The sequence below is a fragment of the Pteropus medius genome, unplaced genomic scaffold (genome assembly GCF_902729225.1).
Source record: "Pteropus medius unplaced genomic scaffold, Ma_sr-lr_union100, whole genome shotgun sequence".
NCBI lineage: Eukaryota > Metazoa > Chordata > Mammalia > Chiroptera > Pteropodidae > Pteropus > Pteropus medius.
In genome coordinates this window covers 29262569-29286783 of record NW_024349800.1, presented here as the reverse complement: position 1 = coordinate 29286783, position 24215 = coordinate 29262569, and the positions used below count along the sequence as shown (strand labels likewise).

The following is a 24215-nucleotide window of genomic DNA, read 5'->3' as shown; positions in this document are numbered from 1 at the left end:
TGCAATAAAATAACAGCTCCCATATCCTCCTTAACAGATATATAAAACTAGCACAGTAAATGTTAATGTTAGAACCCAAGTAGTGGGTATACAAGCATTCACTGTAAAGTTCTTTCAACTTTGCTGTTTCCTGGAAATTTTTCATAACAAGATATTGGGGAAAAAATTCACCTTACCTCATAATGCAGCATGAAATTTTTATCTTTTATCCCACTACAAACAAAAAGCATAATGTTATAAACATCATAGCAGTTACAAACAAATTTATTTTAACGAACAACTAAAAAAGGGAGTTGGTCTGTAACTGAAAACGAGGAGAATTAGAAGAGTGAACGTCAGAGATGGTATTTTTTTCTGGCCCTTATAAATGAATTCTACACAGATTTAGGAAAAACATTTTGCTTTAATTATAAGCACTGAAATATCCGGATCTGAATACTAAGATAGTAGATACATATTTTTAAGCATTAACTATTGAAAGAACCCTAAATGTTATAAACACATTAGTTAAATCTCAGAGTTATGATCTTTCTCCCAGTCAACATGTGAAATGAAAATCAGTAACTAAAATGATATAGCTGAGAGCAATTAGAAGATCTGACAAGCATCATTTTAAGGTTGAAAAGAGAACTGTTGTGACTGTATCTAGAATGGGGGAAAATAAGGATGAGAAAAAACAATTCGTGGAAGCAGGAAATCAGGTTTATCTTTAACCAAGGAAAAGACAGGCATATACAGGGTCTTAGCATAAATAGTGCCCCCTTTGGGTTGGATTGCAAAAGGTACCTCTCAGTGAGGCAGAGCCCCGTGGTCTTCCAAAACCCTTAACCAGGGAAAGGGAAGCAACTCTGTTAGGCACTGAGGAAAGAAAGAGCTATGTGGCTGTGAGTCCTAGGACTCTGATGCAGTAATGCTGGTGGGGACTGTAATATAGATTCTTATCATATAAAATTGATCAAAATGGTTTTACTGCTAACTTTTTAGGAACAGAGGAGGAGAACCAAGTACTTTTGAACACAAATTCAAATGTGCCTTAGGATTAGATAAGGTTTATTCATTTATTAACAGCCTTCAGATTCTTTTCAGCAACTGGGACTCCTGCTTACTTATTTGTTCTCTTCTTTATAATAGAAAAACCTATCCATTCAAGATTGCCCAGAAAATCTGCCCTAAGGAATGGTTCTAGAGACAGAGAATAAACTAAATGTACCCATATTAAAGAATTAAATTCTTTACCAGTATTCGTTTGAACCAATGAGTTACAATATAGCACAAAAATTCCCTTGAAATTACTATTATATAAACAGAAAAAAGTACAGAGATATAGGTTTTTAAAAGTAATGCATAATAATATATCACATGAGCTTCAATTATATAGTAGAACATCATAACCATCTAAAGAACAGGGGGATGCGGTGGGAGGAACATAGTCTCAGGGACCTGTGGGACAGTATCAACTTACTTTATAGCTGTTATAATTCGGTCCGACTTAATACTGGATTCTAGTGAATCAAATGTAACAGTACAAAAAACCTAAAGAAAAAACAAAATTCTTTAGGCTTTAATTTACTAACAACAAATATAAAAATGAAACATATTTAAAGAACCTAATTAGCTCTTAGAGACATGGGATAAATACAATCTATACAAAGCTTGCCATGGTATTTACTAGAGTAAACATTTGTTAATAATCCAAAGGTGTAACATCACAAAGACTACATATGTAAAGCACTGTACATGGAGTGCTAGGGGAAGAGGACAGGAAGAGGAAGGAATATAAAACCTGACCATAAAGAAAGCCTCATTAATGTTATCATAAAATAATTGCATTAACTGCAATTTTGAAGTTTACTGAGCTATTACTGTCATCAAAAAGTGAAATTATATTCAAAACTGAAAACAGAGGCTTGCATAGGAATAAATGGCATTAACATGTAAACAAATTATATGCAGGAGAAACAGGAATAGCTGTGTGACCAGCACTGCACAACAGGCTTAGCCAATAAAACTGTTTTTTAAAAAAAAATCAGTCTTTGAAGAGACATAACATAATCCAGAGACTCTACATATCATTCAAAATGTCCAGGATACAATCTACGAAAAAAAAAAAGAGGAAACAGGGCCTATTCTCAAGAACAAAAGACAATGACTAAAGACTGACTCTGAGCTAATTCAGATGTTGGATTAACAGACTTTCAATAGCTATTAAGGACTTTCAAAAGTTATTATACCCAAAGAGATAAAAAAAAAGAACAAATGGAAATTCTAGAACTAGAAAATATATTATCTCATAACAAAAGGAGGTGATAGGAGTCAGTGAACATGAAGACAGATTAATAGAAATTGCCAATCTAAAGAACAGGGGGATGCGGTGGGGGGAACATAGTCTCAGGGACCTGTGGGACAGTATCAAGAGGACTAAATATATGCATGCAATCCCAGAAGAAGAGAGAATGAGGTACAAACAATATTCGAAGAAGTCGTGGCTGAAATTTTCAAGTTAAATGAAAGACAAATTTACAAGTCAAGCTCATGAAACTCTTAGCAGGTTAAATACAAAGAAAACTACACTTTTCATACTGCTGAAAACCAAAGACAAAATCTTGAAAGCACCCAGAAGAAAATAATAAATATTACAAGGAACAATGATTTGAATGAGTCTTGACTTTTCAGAAAATGGAGGAAAACAGTGGAATATTTATAAATGGTAAAAGAAAAAAATAGAAACCCAGAATCTTTATCTAGCAAAAAGATTCTTTGTACAGAAAAGCAAAATAAAGACATTTCAGATAAATGAAAAGTAAGAATTTGTTATCAGAAGACCTATAAGACAATACTAAAGGAAGTCTCATCAGATTGAAGGGAAGTAAAAATGTATTTATAAACTTTGATTTGCAATGCCACCTTATATTCAAAGGGAAAAGTGAATTTTAGAAATAGTGTTGTAAAACTGGCTCACTCTGGAGGTTTTCACCTCAGACCATGTATAGGAATAAATTCTAAGAGATTAGTGGTCTAAATTTGATAGCTAAAACTAGAATGTTAATAGAAAAAGTAGGTGCTTATTTTTGTGACTATGGGGTAAGGAAGGATTTCTTAAATCAGACTTTAAAAACACAAACCACAAAAGTAAAAGAGGGAAAGATTAATTACATTTAAATGAATGATTTTATGTTTCTTCTAGACATATAGTAGGGTACCACAAGCAAAGTTAAAAGGCATATGAGAAAGAGGGAGATGATATGATATATACACATTCTGGTTATTGTAAAGGATTAACATTTAAATATATAACAAGTCACTGAAAAATAGCAGGAAATAGAGAGTAAACCATATTGAAAAATGAAAAAACATTGGCCAAAGGATATAAACACTTAATTCACAAAAGAGCAAACCTGAACCAGTGCCACCACTTTGCTCAGCTCTAGGGATACTATGTGAAAACAGTGCTCTAGACTCTAGAGGTGTGCAGCCCCACAGGGCATGGTGTACTCAGTGACTTTATTGACTGGCTATTATATAATGATGCTTAGCTTCACTCATAATGAGAGCAATACAAATGGAAACAATGACATGCCACTTTGTATTTATTAGATTGGCAGAATTAAGGAGTGATTAATATAAGAGGTATAAAGCATAACACCATACGCAAGACAAGAAATACACATATATGTTAACTATAAGAGAATGGGTGCCTCTACAGGCTAAATGGAGAAAACAAATCAGAGTCTTGAAGAGACCAAGAACAACAATATGCCATAAACTAAGGTATATGAATGACTAAATTTTGTGTACCTCAAAAAAGCTTTTCAAAATGTTTTTAAAAAATCAGATGCTAATCTGGACAATACATTCCATAAGATAAAAACCTATAGCATCTACATAATGTATTTCTATTAGATCTACTTAAGCAATCCTGAATCAGCAAATGTAGCTTTTTATATATATATTACCTGCGTTTGTCCCCTTTGAAATAATGCTGATCCATGAAGAATTTTCAACATATCTACCTCACAATTTATATTCCTAAGTGAAGTCAAATCTCGACCATCGCACCTATAGTAATAAAGGAAATAAGCGTGTAAAGCAGTGTTGGAAATGAGAAAAATCACATATTATCTTTTTATCCCTACCAGGAAATTCTCAAGCCCAGATACACATCATAATTACCTGCAGAACTTTAAAAACTTTACCTGGCCCCACCCTAAGACGAGTCTCTGAATCAGAATCTTAGGGGTTGTGACCCATACACATATATTGTTAAAAAGCTCTGTAAGTTATTCTTATGAGCAGTCAGGGCTGTGAAGCACTGCTCGATATACCAGGCCCACAGAGAGACAGTCAACCACATCCACAAAATCCACACACTCTTCAAAAGGTACTCATTTATAAAATAAATATTGTAGTTCTTTCTTGTTAACTTAAAAAAAAAAGTTTCTTTCTTTGAGAAAGTTAGCCACTTTCAAGGCAACTTGCAGAGAGAGTCCCTGTTTGAATTCCATCAAAAAGGATATGTTTACCTTTTGTATTCATTCAAAATAATACTTCTAAAAACCTCCTTTGCAACAACATTGAAGGACTCTATTATTTCATATGACTCAACTTCTGGAAATTTTTCTATAGAAGGAAAACAAACCAAAACAAAGGTTTTCTTTTTTTTGGAAGGTAGGATTTCTCTTAAATTCACAGTCTCAAATCAATTAACTACGGAGTTAAACCAAGGGAGTTCACTCTGCACATGTACTTCTCAGGCAAACAAAGCAGATAAATCAAATGTTCTCAAGTAGAAGAAATACAACAAGTATTATACCTTAAATGTACTGTTATTGGGAACTTAGTTTGCTTTCTACCAGAAAGAATAGTGCTTTGAAATCAGCTCTCTATTGCATTGTTACCTGACAAATCCAGCCAACTGTATTATGAAAAGGTCTGACACTTTTAAGAGTAGTCACCACTGTTTTGCCTGAGGAACTTTTATCTTAGTCTGCAAATAAAGGAATAATTTTCTTTACGTATTGCAAATCCCTAACTACGTTTCCCCCGCCCCCCTTTAATTCCCGCACCTCCTCACTTTTACCGCTGACCTACTGATGTTGCATCTCCCCTTACTATCAATGCTATCTTTGAAGGCAGGGTGTCTCCTCCCACGCACACAAGGCCCGCCCCAGGGGCCCGGTGCCCCAGGCCCGGCACACCAGGGTATGGTCCATGGCTCCACCTGGGGTGCCAACCTAGGACCTTCTGCGTGTAAAGCAGACTTGCTAACCACTACACTATGGAGCCACCCCTAACCTACAGAGTTTTTTAATTAACATTTGTCAAGTTCTTTCATGAACCCAGTACTTTATGTGTGTTTTTTATATGTCTTTAATCTTTATAATAACTTACAAAGTAAATTCTATTGTTATCCCCATTCTACAGAAGAAAAAACAGGCCTAATGGAGATGGAGAAAATTCCCTGAGATCACACAGGTAGTAACTGACACAGCTGTGATCTGAATACAGATTTGTCTGCCTAGGCTTATGCTTTTAAATGTTAAGCCACTTTACCTTATCAGTTGATTTATGCCAAGTTTTAAGCAGTGTTCTCTCAAGCATTTGATTTATTAAATATAACTTTAAAGTAATCAGAACATAAGAAATGGCCACAGAAAGATATATTAAGTATTGTATCTTCATCAGGCAAGAATAATTTTAAATATTATACTTTAATATGAACTTTTATGTTTTAACTAGATTGCATTTGGAGAGGAAATAATAAGACATTTAAAATATGATCCTATGAACCCAGAGTCATGAAGATATTATGTATAATATAAACACAAAATCACTTTTCTTTTTAAATAGATGTTATACAACTTCTCATTCTTAATAGGATGAAAATATAGTAACAGCAAACTTTTTCAATGGGAGTTACAGGTAATGGCCTTACTATCAATGCTAACAGCAGAATTTTTATCTTAAAATAATTAGGTGAGAGGTTATATGTCTGTCAGTAGAAAAATTAACAAGAACTATAAGTCATGTTTGGTACACATTGTTAGTGTGATTGATATCTATAATAAAATCCTTGCTTAATAATTTCTAGAGAGCTAAATTATCTAAAATTTAAATTTCACAATTCCACATGAAATAATAGCACCAATTAACATTTATTGAACACCTGCTATATGCCAGGCAAGATGTAAATTATTTATTCATTTAATCCCCATAAACTGAATATTATTAGTATTGCAATTTCACAGATTAAGAACTAAAGAATTTTAAAGACCATCTTCCGAGGCTTCAGATGACAGGTAACAAGGATCCCTCTTAGAGTATAAGAATCTAATCCAGAAAAGATCAGGACTATTTCACATTCAACATTTACTGGCACCCACTCTGTATGAGGTGCACTACTGACCACATTCATAGACATTAATTTAACAGTAACCTTGGGATATATTATTATCACAAGTTTACTGAAGATAAAAATGAAGAGCAATGAGAATAACTGATTTCAAGGTCTCATACATCCAAAAACTTTTAAGTCTATTCTTTAAAATATTTTTTTAATAAAAAAAAAATACCTTTTAGTTGTTCCTCTGTATCTAATCTTATCTTATTAACAGCTTCATCTCTGGAAATCTGAAAGAAAGTTGAGGTTCAGTTTAGATGCCAACATTTAACATTTCTATTTTTAAATTATTTTACAATTAACACATTATAATAGTACTCAGGTTTCTCTAATGGGTAGTGTTCTCTAATAGATTAGAACTGGTTACTGATTTATAAGAAATACTACCTGTTTATGAATTCATTCAAATATATTTACACAAGTCCCTAAAACTTATACTAATCAACAAAAGGAGAATGGAGAAGCAAACAGCTAGGCTTTTCTATAGTTTTCTGTTTAGAGATTTCTCATAAAAATAGGGCTAACATTCATAAACAATTTATGTGAGATATGACAAAAAAGATTTCCCAGAACAATTATTTAAGACAATATCCAGATATACCTACTTTATCATGTTCATAATTTGTAAACACTGCGTAGAGTCTTTCCATGGCGAGTCTATTTTAAGACAAGATAAATATCAGCATAATATTTGGAAACATGAAGCAGTGTCTATTACAAACAAAACTAAAATACTTAAAAGCTAAAATATTTAATAAACATTTCACGAAGCATTAAAAAAATATATTTATTGCACTTTAACAATGCTAATCTGTTTACTGTTTATAATACGATACAGAACACAAATTTCTTTCTCCTTGTCAGGGGGAATCACTCACAATGGTACTTCTTTAATCGTTCAATTTCTTTCATCTTAGATTTTTCTTATACTTTCTCTTAACCACTTTTTTGCTGTTCTTTCTATTCTAGCTGTTATTTCAGGTAACTCTTGTTGGGGACAGTTTATATAACAGTTTAATCTGACCAATAGCTGTGACACTGATACTAAGAGAAATATTTACTTATTCAATTTAAAATAAAATGAAATAATTTTCTGGTGATTCATTCATATATACTGAGTGCCTGCCTATGTGCAGGCATTGTTGTAAGTACTGGGCATACAGAGGTGTTTATACCTGATTTTGAGAACCACAGCGGTTTCCTTAGATATTCAAATATCTTCTGCTTTATTCTCTTTTTCTTGACATAGAGAGGTAATGCCGATTATTTGAATCTTGACAAATAAACTCATTCCCTCTTTCTTTTGAGATTCAAATCTAGGTTACTGAAGAGGTATTTGGGTTTATCCTTTTTAAAACATTAGACTGGTATTTATGGTAATGACCCTTAAAACAGAAGGGTGCTATTTAAGAAGTAATGCATGAATAGGGCTTCCATGGGAAGTTTTTTTCTGAGAGGAAATTACATCTGGTGACAATTTCATAGTTTCTTTTGTTCTTACTTATGCGTGTGTTTCACAATCTCTGACGAAGGGATAAATAACTTCTGAGGTGTCCTCTTGGTAACACCAATTTCTTTTACCAACTGCTGGATGCCCTGAATTATTTGTTGTGTATATTTTACTCCCACTTTGATAGCATGGCAAAAGTCCTGCTGTAAAATGTTCTCTGCAGAGGCTTCCAACATGACTATTTAAAGAAAAAAAAAAAAAGATTGCTATTGAACATTTCACCAATATAGCATTTTCAAATAACATGACATGACATAAATTCTACAAATCAATTTTATTAGATGAATAAAGAAACCTTGATATGTGAAGTTGGGTTTATAGTCTTCTTAAATTTAATGAGGGAATTCTCATAACGAAACTGAAAAGAAATGCATATTTTTTATAACATCTTTATTAGATATAATTCAAATGCCATAAAATTCTACCTTTTAAAGATACAATTGCATTGATTCTTAATATGTACTTAGTGAAATTTTAAAATATCAGCGCAGTAGGTGTCCAATAAATGTTTCCTGTTTAACAATTATTTGATGTTACCTCCCACTTAATTCTGTCATTGTCACATTGTCTGATTCTTGCACAGGAGGGAAAATCTTTGCAGTGATACTGTTTTAAGTAAACCTACTAGAGGACACTAGCTACTACCATAAAAAGGTTGCTTTTGTGGTTCTGTAACAATAAGACTTCTATGCAAAGTAGGGCTTTTAGCATGGTATCTCACTAAAATCTGCTATTCACCTTTGGCCTTGGTTTTTGCAAGGCTGAATAGAGTCCTGCCAACTTGTGTAGCATTCCTGGCATTTTTCAACTTGTACAAAGATCATGTAATGCATAGTTAGCATCATATCTAATAGTTTAACCACATCATGTTGACATTAAGATTTATTATTATCTAAAAAGTCACTTCTAAGGCTTCTAGGTATAATCTCGAATGAAAAAAATCTTCTTTGCTTTATAAGTTGGAATTCTATCAGTCAATAGAAACAATTCCAACAGACCTGTGAAATTAAAACAGAAGATCTAATATTGGTGTCACTAGAGTCCTGGAAAGAGGAGAAAGATGGCAGGACTGAAAAGTACTGGGGTAGAAAAAACAGCTGAAAGCTTCCCAAATTTGGCAAAGATACAGACGTACAGATAGATTCAAGAAGCTGAGTAAACCCAACATAGGGTAACTCAAAGAAAGACACATCATAATTAAGCTTCTGAAAACTAAAGACAAATAAAAAAGTCTTGAAACCAGCCAGAGAAAATTGACTCCTTACTCATATGGAAAAAGCAACTCAAATAACATCAGATTTTTCATCAGAAACCATGGAGACCAGAAGTGGTATAACATTTTTCAGGTGCTCAAGGAACAGAACTGTTAACTCAGAATCCTATACCCAGTGGAAATATTTAGATATGAAAGAAAAATCAAGACTCTCAGGTGAAGGAGAACTAAGAAAATTTTGTCACTGGCGGACTCACCCTAAAAGTAGTTCTCTAAACAGAATGGAAATAATAAAGGAAGAAGCCATGTTAAGAAAACCATGTTAAAAACAAACCATTTAAAAAATGGACAGAGGACCTGAACAGACACTTCTCCCAAGAAGACCTACAAATGGCCAACAAACATGAAAGGATGCTCAACATCATTAGCTATTAGGGAAATGCAAGTCAAAACCACAATGAGATACCATCTCACACCTGTTAGAATAGTTGTTATCAATAGGACAAGAAATAACAAGTGTTGGAGAGAATGTGGAGAAAAAGTAACCCTCATATACTGTTGGTGGGACTGCAAATTGGTACAGCCATTATGGAAAATAGTATGGAGGTTCCTCAAAAAACTAAGAATTGATCTACCATATGATCCAGCAATCCCCCTACTGAGTATTTACCCCAAAGACTGGAAAGCTCATATCCGAAAAGACATTTGCACACCGACGTTCATAGCAGCATTATTCACAGTGGCCAGGACGTGGAAACAACCAAAGTGTCTTATGATTGATGATTGGTTAAAGAAGCTGTGATACATATATACAATGGAATTTACTCAGCCATAGAAGAGATGAAATACTGCTATTTGCGACAACACGGATAGACCTTGAGATAATCCTGCTAAACGAAATAAGCCAGACAGGAAAAGTTGAAAACCAAATGATATCACTTATATGTGAGATATAAACCTAAAAGCAACAAACAAACAGAGAATCAGGGACATGGACAACAGACTAGTGGTTACCAGAAGGTGGGGTGTAGCGGGGAGGGAGGAGATAGATGGGGTAAAGGGGGTCAAATATGTGGTGACAGAAAGAAATCTAACTATGGGCAGTAAACACACAATGCCATATGTATATGCCTTACTGTTGAAATGTACACCTGAAACTTACTGGATTTTGTTAACCAGTGTCACCATAAAAAAAAAAAGACTACCATCTGATAGTTTATGCAGTCTTTAGAGTATCATTCTTCCATTTAGTGAGCAGTAAGTGAGAATAGCCAGCTGAAAGGCTGCCTATGGCGTTTCTATGGCAAGCCATACATGAAGATCCTTAGTTCATTCCTCCAATGTCCACTTAAAATTAGAGGGTTTAAACTCTAAGGCAGATAGAGGCTATATGACCATTTAAAAGCAAGTTTATATCTGTGCTTTAATAATAATAGCAGGTATAAACTGTATGACTATTAGTTATTATGCTGGGCACTTTAGAAACCTTAACTCTAATCTTCACAACAACTCTGTAAAATAGCTAAATCAATTTACTAATTGAAACTGTAACTTTAAGCAAAAAAATATTTCAGATGTAGACCAAGAGAATTTTACACATAAACCAATGCTTTGCTCAAGGCCTTTTCTGGGATACTCAGAAATGATGTAGGAGTCATCCATTATTCATGGCTTCCCAAAATCTTGGGAATACTCTCTCTAAAGTGTGATAGTTCTCTACAGTATGAATCCCCCTTCTGGAGGAAGAATCCAAAAACCATTTTCCTTGCCTCTCTGGTAGTCAAAAATGCAGTCATGTGTCACAGTTCTGCCCAATGAGATGTAAAGGGAAACTATTTTGTAGGGACTTACTGGAAGGCTTTTTTTTTCTTTTTTTAAAGGTGAGGCAACTCTTGGTTGACCTCACAGATTGCAAAGACCTTGTCAGTTTACAATCCCTTATTTTTTATTTTTTACGCCTATAGCACCTGGTCTTCCTAGGTGGTTTCCCATCCAAGTACTAACCAGGCCCAACCCTGCTTAGCTTCCAAGATCAGACTAGATCGGGCTTGTTCAGGATAGCATGGCCGTAGAGGAAGGCTTCTTAAAAGGGAGGGGGACTCACTCAGCTGGCACACATCTTTTTGCTATTCCCCTCCTCTTTCTTCCTCCTCCCTATAAGTCCAATACGTTGGCCAGAGTTCTGGTAGCCAGTTCATAAACATGAGATGACGGTCACACCTTGAGGATAGCAGAGCAGAAAGCTAGACGGAATCTAGATTGCTAAACTCTCCAGGACTCACTACCTTTGAATTTCTTTTACCTGATAGAAAAATTCCCAACTTAAGTTTTGTCATTTAGTTTAATAACACAATCCCTAACTAATATGTAGATAACATACGACTCCTGTTAAATGTGTCATACAGTACCTAATTCTACTACTGACCAGTAGTCCAAAAGAAGCTGGAAATGAGGTGTTTCACACATTAATTGCACAAAAAAAGCACTAAAAGTTTAAAAATTTACATTTCATCAAAAGGTACCGACATAATAAGGACCTATTTCAAAAAGTCTCAGATATCAAATGCCATGTAGTAGAATAAACTGATAAAAGAGACCTTAATTAATATGTCCAAGGTTATATGACTAACATGTGGCTGATGCTGGGTTTCAAACCCAGGTCATTCTGACTTTTAAAGCCCATATTTCTTCAATAGAACCCAGGCCTGATTTTTATTCATGCAATTATGATATTTCTCTTACAAGGAGTAAAAGTGATCCAGGGCATTTCTTTTACTTTATTACTAGTTGTCCACCTCTGAAATAGGTCACCTGCTGTCTCAGAGGACATCGGATAGGCTTAAAATGACTGAATTAGCTAAATTAACATTTTTAAACTAATAAAATAATTTATTATCAGATTTAGAACTTTAATTTTTAGACTAGCTTATCAATCTAAAAATAATTACTATCTTGGTACAGATTTTTGTATATTTCAAAGTTGTATAATATTCTATAATTATAGGTATTATCTGATATGAAGCAAGAGCACTACCAAAATAAGGCAGCAATAAAACAAAACAAAAATCTTTGACTAACAGATAAAACATACATACAAAAAAGAGTTTAAGTGCATTTTTAATAAGCCAGAACTTGTAAGTAAAATCCAGAACAAATGTAGTACGTACTTACCAATTTGACTTTTAGGTGCTCCAGCAACCACTAAATTTAAAGTACTAGAAGACATTTCTTTTCGTGTTGGGTTAACAACACATTCTCCATCAATCATTCCTATTCGTACTGCCCCTAAAATATATTAAAATATTGGTAATTGTTTAATAAAAACTCTAGGGTTTCAAGACATTGCAGCGATGGCTTCAGTTCAATCCCTATCTTCAATTGTGACAACAATAAAGTTCATATTTTTACCATGATAGTCAAAGCCCAAAGGGCATCCTACCCTACCTTACCTCACTGGATCACTCTGAGTTGCTCCAATATACCGTTTCTCCCACTCCTTTGTGATTATGCTCATGCTTTTCTGGTCTGCACTGTACTTTCTCCAAGGCAAATGCTTACCATCTGATCCTACTAAGGTTCAGCCTAAATGCTGACTACTATGAGTAGCCCCCTTGACAGACTTACCTTGTAAGAGTAAACTAACTCTTCTCTATCATTTCCTTAGCACTTTGACTATACTTTTATAATACTATTTATAAATAATTACTTGTGTTTCCCTTACTTATAATGAAAGGAAGAGCTGCCTCATTCATCTTTGAATTGCTGGTGCTTAGTCTGCCTTTGTTCCTTCAGCATGTAGCTCAGTATCTGGCATTTAGGATGCTCAATAATTATATACTTAATGAATCATTTTTATATTGCATGGTTACAAATTATAAGAGCTATAAATATAAACATATGTTTGTTTAATCTTGAAAGAGTATATACTCATGTCAATTTTCCAATCCTCAGAAGAGGTAACTAAGAAATCAAAGTAGCTTGGGACACAAAATCCCTAAGACCATAACATATTGCTATCAGAAATAAAATCCAAGGCAAGGATGAAGATGTCTCAAAGAGCTGAAAGAAGTCTTAGAATATCATCTAATTCAGGATAATAATAAGAGATAAAAAATCAGAGCCAATAAATTTATGCCCTTGCTGTAACATGCTCCCTAGGCATTTCTTCAAAAATTATAATTGTTTCTTGTTTTCAAATCCTAACTTACCGATAGGTCCATTCCAAGGAATATCTGATAATGAGAGGGCTACAGAAGCTTAAAAAAAGAAAAAAAAAATAAGAGCTGAAATAAAAATATTTCATTGCTTTTTAAAAAATTGACAGTGATAATTTTAATCTCTATTTTTATACTTACCACCATTAATTGCTAGGACATCAGGTTCATTAACACCATCTACTGCTAACAAATTACAAAGGACCTGGTACAAGGGAAAAATTCAGAGCACTTAACAAAATATACTTGATTTGAGAGGATTATCATTTCAGTTAACATCTTGGCCTAAAATATAGGAGCATTACATGGTTAAAAGCATGGGTTTTGTAGTCAGACCCCTTAATTCTTACTATCATTTAACTACATGTTTGACCATAGGCAAATTACTTAAGCCTCAAAAGTTTCCTCATCTTTAAAAGGAAAAATAATAGCATCTTCCTAAAAGGTTCTTATGAAAATTACTGGCTATACTGTGTGTAAAACATGTATAATACTAGGCATGTTGAAAGTATTCAGTAAATATTAGCTATTTCTTTTACGTAAAAACATTGTTACCTCTTGTTTGTAAGCACAGACAAAACAAACCAATGAATATTTTTATACTGCAATAAAATGCCTATATCTTACACTTAAGAAAATAATTTCTTGAGGCAGTGACATCCTTGTAAAGGCATATTTGCCTTTACTTTTTTTCCAAATAAATAAGATAGTTACTTAGGAAGTAGTATAAAAATTCATTAAATATTTCTGGTTCATCTAGAAATAAATAAACTTAAAGGAGACCCTACCTGTGTATCATAAAAGTAGCCAGCTGGAAAGAGAGGTCTAATTGAACGATCTGTCAAAAGAAAAAAAGAAGAGATATTAAATAGTACTGACAGAAGTTGCTTTACAGTTGAAAATGTTTTCCCTATTAAACACCAGGCTAAAAATTAATATAGTATGTCAAAAAAAAAAAAAAAATCCGCTTGGAACTGATTCACTGAAAAGGACGAAAGTAAATGTCACTGCTTCAATTAATACACACCGTGACCTAAAAACAAAAGATAGCAGAGCAGGAGCACTCAAGTCTAAAACTGGGGAGCAACTTTTCTTTGGGGTTCCATAGGTATCAGTCATAAGCAGAGGAAAGAGGCTTAAGACTAATAGCAGACCAAAAGAAAATCCTTCTTTGGTATTATGTGATTTAAAAATGCATATAAACAAACTAGCAGTTTCTGGGTAGAAGAGCTATAAACTACAAATGATCCCATAATATTTAAGGATGTCAAAGATTTGAAAGATTATAGGCATATTTCAGTAGCTGATGAATACAGTGCTTTCAGGAATTACTATACTAACCATGAAAATGAAAATTACTAGGGACAGGTTCAACAGAGTAGAGGTGTGGGCCATGGAATTTATATGTTCAATATAGATTCATTCATTTAGTCAATAAATACTTATTGAATGCATATTTTGTGCCAGGCAATATACCTGGTATAGAGGATTCAGCAGTGAACAAGTTTCTTCTCTCAAGCAACACACATCTGAGATACAGAAGTAAATAATCTTAGTGGTGTTAATGTAATGAAAGAAAATATGAGAGATATTGTAGAACACAGAAGGAAGAGATACTAACAGGCTTATCAGAGAAGGTTAATGCCTCTATCTTAATATCTTACCTATTACTCGACTAGTAAGAATTTCTTTATCAGAAGATCCAATCTCTCTTCTAAGATAGTTTGTGGGAATTCTACCTGCTGCAGCGGCCTTCTGTCTATAGTCAACCTGAAGTAGCAATGAAAAACATGAAATTCATTTGACTGCTTTTTATAGTAACAAACTATTTCTTAAAAACTATTTATAATGATGCTAAGTCTCCTAAGGTTGCTGATAACATATTTCAGATTAAGAGTGGAGAATAATTTATTCACTTTTAGCATTTTTTATCACTTAGGGAAAGGAAAGCTGATAGAAATGTTTTGGCAAATTGATTTTTAAAAAGCCTTCCATTTAGCAGTTAGATGACTACCGAGCGTCACTACTTCCCACAGTAGCTTACTCTGGTCAAGTCAAACATTTTCTTTTTTTATGTGAACTCTGATAGATATAACTGCATAACCCTTTTCATAATAGAAAGACCCATAAGATCGTAATGAACTTTTTACTCTTCAGCAAACATATACTTACAGATTCATTCTGAAGGGAAACCTACAAAAACAGTGAATTCATTTTTTACCCAACATTGAAGTACTCATGCACTTCTACTGTTCTTGTCAATTTATGAACATGAATATTCTGAAGTATGCTAACTACTAATATGAGAATTGCTTATGATGCAATGAATTTAAATTCTTTTAATTACTCAGTATCAAACAACTACAGAAAATTCTTTGTTGTGGGATGTTTACATTTTGTACTCACTAGACAGTGGACAAAAATATAAATTCTATATTTATGCTATACGGCAGTTCAGTTAAATCAGCAAATACTTACCACCAAAGGCATGAACTGGGAAGGTGAAGGTTTTGTTTTACTGACCGCTGTGACCATCACCGCAGTGTCACCTGACTTAGTTAAACACAAACAACAACATGGGTAAATTCCTTCAAAATCAGACATTAACATCCGACTAGTGACTAAATGATTTCTCACTCCAGTTAAACCCCAGAGAAAAAAACTGTTATCCCATGAACCAATGATAATAAAAATAATTATTCACAAGTAGTCCAATCTTGATCCCTTCTGCATGATCATGATCATGATCTGCATTAGAATAGTCACTGAGCTTTTCAAAGGCAATAAAACTAAATGAAAAAAGGCTCCCTGATAGCTTAGTCACATCCAAACATATTTTCTACTTCTTACAAGGAAATTTAAGCTATGCATATAGAAAAACTTCCCAAGTATTACTGTTGCAGAAACCAGTAAAATCACTTTCCTAGAAAAGCATTATAGAATTTATTAATGGAATAAAACAATCTCAAGTTTAGAAAAGATCTTAAAGGTCATTTAACATATCCAGTCCTCTGACTCCCTGGTTATCTGGAATGGTTCTGAAACTGGAAATGGTCTGAATTAATTTCCAGTACCACAATTTTAAGAAGTTATATGACATTGTAAAAATATTCAGTACCAGTCTCCATAACCACTTGTAAGATGAGTATGTAAAAAAACTGGACTTTTTACCTGTACTACAGCAGAGCCATCTGCAAATCTGGCCAATTTTCCAGAGGATATTTCTAATTTTCTGTTTAAAAAGTAAAAATTCAGTACAAACGGAAGTCATTAGTCTAATTCCCAGCTTAGTATAAAATAATCAGAGATTCCAGCAGAACTAAAGGTACCAAGGCCCACACAACCCCACCCAGCAACAAACAAAAAAGAGATAGAGTTCATAATCACTATGAAAAGTACAAGGAGAATTTGAGAGCTGCTTAAGGAAAAATACAGAAATCAAGGCATAGGAGTAATCTGAATGAGAGATAAAGATTATTCTCACTCAGAAGCTCTCTTCCTAACTAAATGTTAATTCCCATTTACCACCTTAGTTTATTTAGTCTCTTGTCATCTCTTGCCTCGTTGGCTAAAGTAGCCTTTTAACACACAAATTGAATCATTTCCCTACTTAAAATCTTTTAAAATCTCTCTATAGCTTTCAGGACAAAATATATACTACAAAAATTGCCTACAAAGACCTTTATGTTCATCAGTGGTGCCAAGACAAATCAGTGGGGGAAAGAAATAGTCTTTTCAACCAATGGTGCTGGGACAACTGGATATCCACATGCAAAAGACTTAATAAGTTGGACCCCTTCCTCATACTATAAATTAACTCAAAATGGATCATAGACCTAAGCATGAGAGCTAAAACTATAAAATACATAGGAAAAAACATAAGAGCAAATCTTCATAAACTTCTAAGTCTTCTTATATATGACATCAAATACACGTGACAAAAAAAGGTAAATTGGAATTCATTGAAATTAGAAACTTCCATGTTTCAAAGGATATCACCAAGAAAGTTAAGAAAGGTGGGGGATGCTGATGTTTGGGGAGGCTATGCATGTGTGGGGTAGGAGGTAAATGAGAAATCTCTGTACTTTCTCTCGATTTTGCTGTGATACTAAAACTGCTCTAAAAAATAAAGTCTATTTATAAAAATAGAAAACCGACAGAAGATATTTACGAATCATATATCTGATAAAGGACTTCTATCTAGGACATGTAAAGAATTCTTATAACTCAACAATAAAAAGACAACCCAGTTTTAAAAAATTGCAAAGGATTTCAATAGATGTCTCTCCAGAGAAGATCTACAAGTGGCCAATAAGTACATGAAAACATGCTTAATGTCATTAGCCACCAGGGAAATGCAAATCAAAACCACAATGAGATACTACTTCACATCTAGTAGGCTGCTTATGTGTTGGTGAGGATGTAGGGAAACTGGAACCCTTGTGAACTGCTAATGGAAATGTAAACTGGTGCACTTGCTTTGGGAAATAATCTAGCAGTTCCTCAAAAGGGCAAACACGGAAGTACCATATGACCCAGCAACTCTACCTTCTAGGTATATACCCAAGAGAAATGAAATGAAACATGCAAAGTTTGCATATAAACATTCATAGCAGTATCATTCATAATAGCCCCCAATTGTCTGTCAACTGATGAATGAACAAGCAAAATGATATACAGTAGAATATTATTCAGCCATTAAAAAATGAAGTACTGATACATATTACCATATGGATAATCCTTGGAAACATTATGCTAAGTGAAAGAAGGCAGTCCCAAATGACCACATATCATATGATTCCATTTATATGAAATGCCCAGAATAGGCAAATCCATAAAGACAGTAGATTAGTGGTTGCAGGGCTGTAGGGTTTGGGGAGAAGTGGAAAGTTACTGCTAACGGGTCAGAGGCTTCTTTCTTAGTAGATGAAAATGTTCTAAAATTTATTATGGTGAAGGTTTTAAAACTCTTTGACTAAAAACTATACTAAAACCACTGACTTTTGTACATTCTAAATGGGTAAATTGTATGGTATGTGAATTCTGTCTTACTAAAGATATATATGTATATGAAATAGGCGGCATTGTCAGGCTTATTTCCCAGTTTCTGCAGAGAGTACAAAAAGAAGTCACTGAGGGCTTGAAATAGACCAGCAAAACTTGTCAAGGAGCCCATAATTCATGAAAGAGTATGGTGAAGCCAAACCAACTCAGTGACTTGTGAAAATACTTAAAAAGATGTTTAGTCTTATGAGCTCAGCTTCAAAAACATTCTATTATAGTCCAATGCTGAAAATACATAATACACCCACTTACATACCCCTAATGCCTAGCCACAAGTAAGAGTAGTTATTCTATCACACGTCAAAGGGATGAAGGGACAATCCTTAATATTTCCACCCATTAAATGCTTTTATGCCAGAAGCCAGAATTCATGAAAAGCATACTTATCTATTCAGTTAGACTCATTTTGTTAAATTTGAAAGTCAGAACAAAGCATGTACATTTGTACTATCAAGTCCTGACCTTGAAATGTTATGAATTTTATTTTAACCACAAGAAATATTTGAGGAATTCTATTTGGGTTTCCATTATTGTTCAACACAGATGTTATGATGACAACCTACAATAAAACTGTATCCACTGACATACCGAATGGTGAGGTGAAGAGATAAAGCAAGAGCTAGAATAGTAGGAATGAATGACATGCCTCAGAACCAGTCACACTGTAGCATTAGGCAGACTCATATCAACCTATAACTGAAATCAGTATTAAGGTTTTATGTGGTAAAATGTAAATTTGGGGGTCTTGAAATTTTGTTTAATCCTGAATGAGAATATGCCACCAGTACTTCCTCCAGACCTGCCAGTAATTGGCATTCTATCTACTAATGTGAATTCTGAAGGGAATTCACCTTCTACCTGTGAGGGGAAGTGGTGGGGGTGGGGTGTGTGTGGGGGAAGGTATCACTAAATAGAGAGAAGTGGGCCCAAGATACAGAGAAAAGAGCAAAGCTATAGCTCTGTTCCACCACTGGGGATCTTGCCCCAGAGTTTTTGAGATTTCCCACATATTCTGTTGAACATCCCCAGTGATAGTCAATCTTTTTTCTGTGATGGTGATATGATTTGTAGAGGGGACCAAGAGAAGGCAGTAGAATACAGAGGTTAAGAACATGGCTTCTCTCTGAATAATGGGAGGCTTCATTGGAATAAAGGGACTACTTCAGACTACAGATGACACATACCACTTCTTCTCAGGTTCCATTAATAAAAACCAGTCAGTCATACTGCCCCATCTAGACTTAGGGTCTAGCAGTGCACCAAAGAAAAGAGCACAGGTACTCATAAGCATGAGCTAAGGGGTGGACTACTAAGATCAACAGGAAGAGAAGTAGAGCCAGGAAAGCACTGTTAAGCTTCTCAAGCTAACAGATTTACTTTTGGGGCTGACTCAATCAGTGAGAGAAAACAGGTCTGCAATACCCCATGTTCTCAAATATTCATGCTTGGATTTATGTATTATTCAAACACCAAATCCTTCTACCTTCTTTGTTCTCTTTGTTGATTCTACCCAGTATCTCCTTTAAGGGTCCTAGGCCTCCAACTATATAGTTCTATGGTCCTACTTTGGTGACTGCCCTAATTCAAACTGTTTTCCTTCTAGGTGTATGCAATTCATATGCAAAAAAACAGGTGTTTACTTTCCATTATATTTTACAATCTCAGCTAGTGTTAACTGACCTATGTAATTTTTTCCTGTCCACGAACTTTTAGTTTATTTCACGGTTGATTTTATCTCTTACCAATTTACTTGCCAATATTTTCTGTATTAAATATCTCCAAATACTACATACAAGATTGATAACACATCAGAGGACTCTGGGGATTGGAACTGGGTGACTATAGTACTATATAGGAAGATTTTTGAGCCTTTAAAATGTTGAACCATGTGAGTGAAAACCTAATCAAAAAATACTTTTAAAAAATAAATAATAAAAAGAATAAGATGAGCAAGGAAATACTATTGGTGGAGAGAAGAGTGGAAGGTGGTAGCTGAGCAAGTAAGAAAGGGAAGAGAGGAGCCATCTGCTATAATAAGTAGAACTCCAGGGAGAGAGATGCTTAAAGAACATTTTTAGAAATATTTGCAGAATGATGTAGAATGTAAACCACCTTCCTCCAACTTCCACCAAGAAAAATTCAGAAACACAAAACTAAATAAACACACCACACACACACACACACACACACACACACACACACACACACACACACACACACACACATCCCTGTATGGTTTGGCCTCTGCCTATGTCTTCTGGCCTCACCTTCATTGCTAAACTCATATTTCACCTTTTTCTTGATTCATGGTGAATTATTTCTAGCTACTCAAATGCACTCTTCCACCTCTTTGCAATTGCACTTGCCATTTCATCACTACTTCCTCCTCGTCCTTCAAGATTTACCCTCAATGGCAAGTTTTAGAGAGGGATAAATATGCTTCTCTGCTCCCTTAGTTAGTACTCTGTCCATACCTCTCCCACAGTGATTTTCCCAGGACTGAACTTGTGTTTATCTTACTCCCTCATACAATGCCCTGTATATAGTAGATACTCAATAAAAGCTTGTTGAAAGGAAAACTAAACAGTTGCCTTAAGGTTATTATGAATATTAAATACATATCTGAAAAACACAATAGTATACAACCTCTCAGGGCACTGTAAAAAATACATTATGATAACAATATAAAGTGCATGGTACACAGAAGTCACCCAATAAATGTTGCACACAACAAATTCATAACATAGATAAAAGAATTTATTTACCCAGCAGGTATGATATTTATGAATCTAGTTGTTACAACACATGACACAAGTTTAAAAGAAAAACTAGCTTCAAAAGAGGTCGTTTACTAATAAAAGGTTCGATGTAGATTATTTATGGAAAACTTGGAGGGCAGAGGCTGATTTTGTTGCTTTGAGTCCTTAGTGCCTAGCACATAGTAGGTGTCTGCTGAATGAAATGTTCTGGGGCATTTCTTCAGAGAAGAATTTTAAGTTTTTGAAGAATGTAAGAGGGATCCTCTCCCTCAAAAAATCGGAATCAAAGATTGCCAGAAGTGGAAAGAGCCTTTGAAATCATCTTGTCTAGGGGTCAACAAACTATAGCCTGTTTCTGTATGAATGTGCTTTTACATTTTTAAAGGGTTTGTAAACACACACTAATATACGACATATAATATGCAGCCCACAAACTCTAAAATATTTACTCTCTGGCCCCTTACAGAAAAAGTTTGATCTAGTCCAGTGTCCTCATTTTGTGAAGTCAAAAAGTGGTCAAGTGATTTGTTCAAGATCAGTCATTCAGTAAGTTAGGGAGGAAGGCCTGGATTCAAAACCAGATTTTTCAGCTTTTTGTGTGAACTATGGTAAAAAAACAATTTTTAAGTACATGTAAGAAATGTAGATATATATAAAATAAGCATTAGCAGTTTTATTATTTTAAAAATGATTCAGGTAGAGTTTTTAAAAGTGATTTTAGACGTGAATTCTGGCACAAGTACCCCTGGAAGAAGTATGGGCTTTGTAACAGAAACACAATTTCAAAATCCACTTAGTTTCATAGTACCAGCTTTGTTGACTCTGAGAAAGTTACTGAACCATTTCTGTGCCTGTTGTATTACCTATAAAATGGGGGTAATAGTACTTTTACTGAAGGTTTAAAAGAGTGTCATATAACTAGTGTTCAATAAACTGTCATTTCCCTTCCCTTCATACTCAGGGTCATAGTAGCCACGCTTTTAGGCAAGAAATCGGATTGGATGACGTAGGTATCCATTGTTAGCCCATTATCCCGAAGTGATTCCAATTTCAGAAGTGATTGCCTATTTCAGAGCGCAAAAGTCTCAAAATAAGGAGAATGGAAGTAAGGTAGACTCAGCTGTAGAAAGGAAGCCCGGAACTGGGAAAGAGGTCGGATCAAAAGGCAAAGGATGCGAGGCTGAGAGACAGGAAGGAAGGAGGAGGGTGCCGGGAGACAAACTCCAAACCCGAGAGGGAAATTTAGGTTTGGGGTAAATAGGGGAATGAGACTTGGTTTGCCAGATTCCTACCCTGGGAGATGAATGTACTCGGGCTGGCAGAACAGGATGCCTTGTGAAAGGACAGAGAACGCACGTCGTCCCTTACCTGCTGCCTAAGTCCACGGCCACAGCACGGGACCCAGCGCCACCCCACAGTGTTCGCACCTGCAACTGCGTGAGTGCCCGATCCCGCCCTGGCAGACGCAGGGGACTATCGCCCAGCGGCCGGAGCCGGAGGCACGAGCAGCAATGCCTGCAGGCCGCCATGACACTCTGCACGCGATCAGCCCGGGCTGCGCCCTGATTGGCTCTCTCTGCCTACGGGGGCGAAGCCTAACACAGTTTCGTTTCCGTGGTGCCGGGGGAACACCAAGGACAAAGATACCTTGGCCACTTTCTACGAAGAGTAGAGAGGGCCAAACCTATCTGAACGCGATCGTGTTTTAACCTGTCGGTATCCGCCAATGAAAGGCAATTCAAAAAATAAGACTTTTTTTTTCTTTTTTCTATCGTAGTTTACAAGAAAGTCCTAGAGTAATGTAAATGTTTAATAAGTAGAGTAAATATAGTAATAACAAGCTATCTGACAACACATTATTATTACTTGGGCTTCTGTGAGCTGAAAGTATTTGTGTGGTGGGCCATAGAAAGAGATCTCTCTCCCCTCCTCCGCCCTGGTTTTTGTTTTATATACTTCACAAACTAAATGTATTACTGCAGAGCTTTATGTTAACTTATTTCTAGTAAGTTAATTCTATTTCTCATTGACTATCATTTTAGATATCTTTATATTGTAATTTCTGATTCATCTTCATTTTCATTTTTAGTATTTAGCAGTTCACTCCTATGCTACTTTCGCTCAAATGTTAATATTTTCTAAACCAACTCAGATGTAAATGTCAGCTACTATTTTTAAAAAAATATTTTGGAAAATGAAGAAAAATATTTTTGGAATTTGAGTTTGATAAATATTTAGAGAGTGGATAAAATTCTCCCACCACTCTTAATCCAGTCTGTTAGAAAATGATTCCTTGAGTGAACCAATGATCATTTTTCTATTACAAGGGTCATATTTATTTTTAAAGGTTATAACCTCCTTCCCCAAAGAAATTGGAACAAAACCCAACACACACTCAAACATGATTTTAAGAACTAAAAACGTTGGACTCCCCAAAACACAATGATTTGTTGACAAAGCAGCTCCCTGATACCTTGCTTTCACAAGCTATTTTTACTGATTTGGAATTTCCATGCTAATCCAATGGATTGCTACTAACTCTATTTATTGGTATTTAGTGTTAAAGTAGTTTTTGCCTCTTCCTCTACCTTTGACTTTACTTTGTGTTGCAACAGCGTTTTCAAGACCAATCCATTGAAACCTGTTACAACGACAAATCTATCAGAATCTACTTGCCATAATTCAACATGACTTTGGGCTTATACAATAAAAATACTAAATCGTCTTTTGGTAATGTACTTAAGTCCTATATAATCATTTTCATTCAGGTAGTATTGCCTCTTAGTTTAGAGTAAGAGTGGTCCCGGTCTTGGCTCTGTCGTTTACCAGTTGTCTGTTCCTATCTCTCTCAGCCTCAGTTTCCTCACGTATAGAAATGGATAATAATAAGAATCTCACAGGGTTTTTGTAAAGGTGAAACATGACAGGATATAAGATATCACAGTACCTGGCACATCATTAGTACTAAATGGTAGATTCAGCTCTGATCTAGCCTTTTTCTTAATTTTCCCTCTAGTTTGAAATATTGAACAATTGTCTTTACTTCAGACCCCATGGA

At 34.9% G+C, this 24215-nt stretch overlaps 1 protein-coding gene and 1 pseudogene across 3 annotated transcripts in view; both read right to left on the bottom strand.

The window, feature by feature from the left end:
• The window catches only part of PNPT1 (polyribonucleotide nucleotidyltransferase 1), a 37216-nt gene extending 14518 nt beyond the window's left edge, over positions 1-22698 (bottom strand). Inside the window, exons 1-16 of one of the 3 annotated variants that reach the window (XM_039887118.1) lie at positions 22526-22661; positions 21622-21760; positions 16506-16566; positions 15813-15887; positions 14999-15104; positions 14123-14172; positions 13476-13539; positions 13329-13376; positions 12292-12405; positions 7899-8085; positions 7003-7054; positions 6570-6627; positions 4521-4617; positions 3954-4056; positions 1463-1533; positions 177-213 (exon numbers count right to left, since the gene is read on the bottom strand). In XM_039887118.1, the coding sequence (XP_039743052.1) occupies positions 177-213; positions 1463-1533; positions 3954-4056; positions 4521-4617; positions 6570-6627; positions 7003-7054; positions 7899-8085; positions 12292-12405; positions 13329-13376; positions 13476-13539; positions 14123-14172; positions 14999-15104; positions 15813-15869 (1044 nt within the window). In that variant the 5' untranslated portion in view covers positions 15870-15887; positions 16506-16566; positions 21622-21760; positions 22526-22661. Of the gene's footprint in view, positions 1-176; positions 214-1462; positions 1534-3953; positions 4057-4520; positions 4618-6569; positions 6628-7002; positions 7055-7898; positions 8086-12291; positions 12406-13328; positions 13377-13475; positions 13540-14122; positions 14173-14998; positions 15105-15812; positions 15888-16505; positions 16567-21621; positions 21761-22525 lie in introns of all 3 variants that reach the window. The other 2 variants (XM_039887119.1, XM_039887117.1) reach the window with 2 other exon arrangements.
• Positions 11076-11194, bottom strand: LOC120622483 (uncharacterized; annotated as a pseudogene).
• Positions 22699-24215: the final 1517 nt, after the last annotated feature.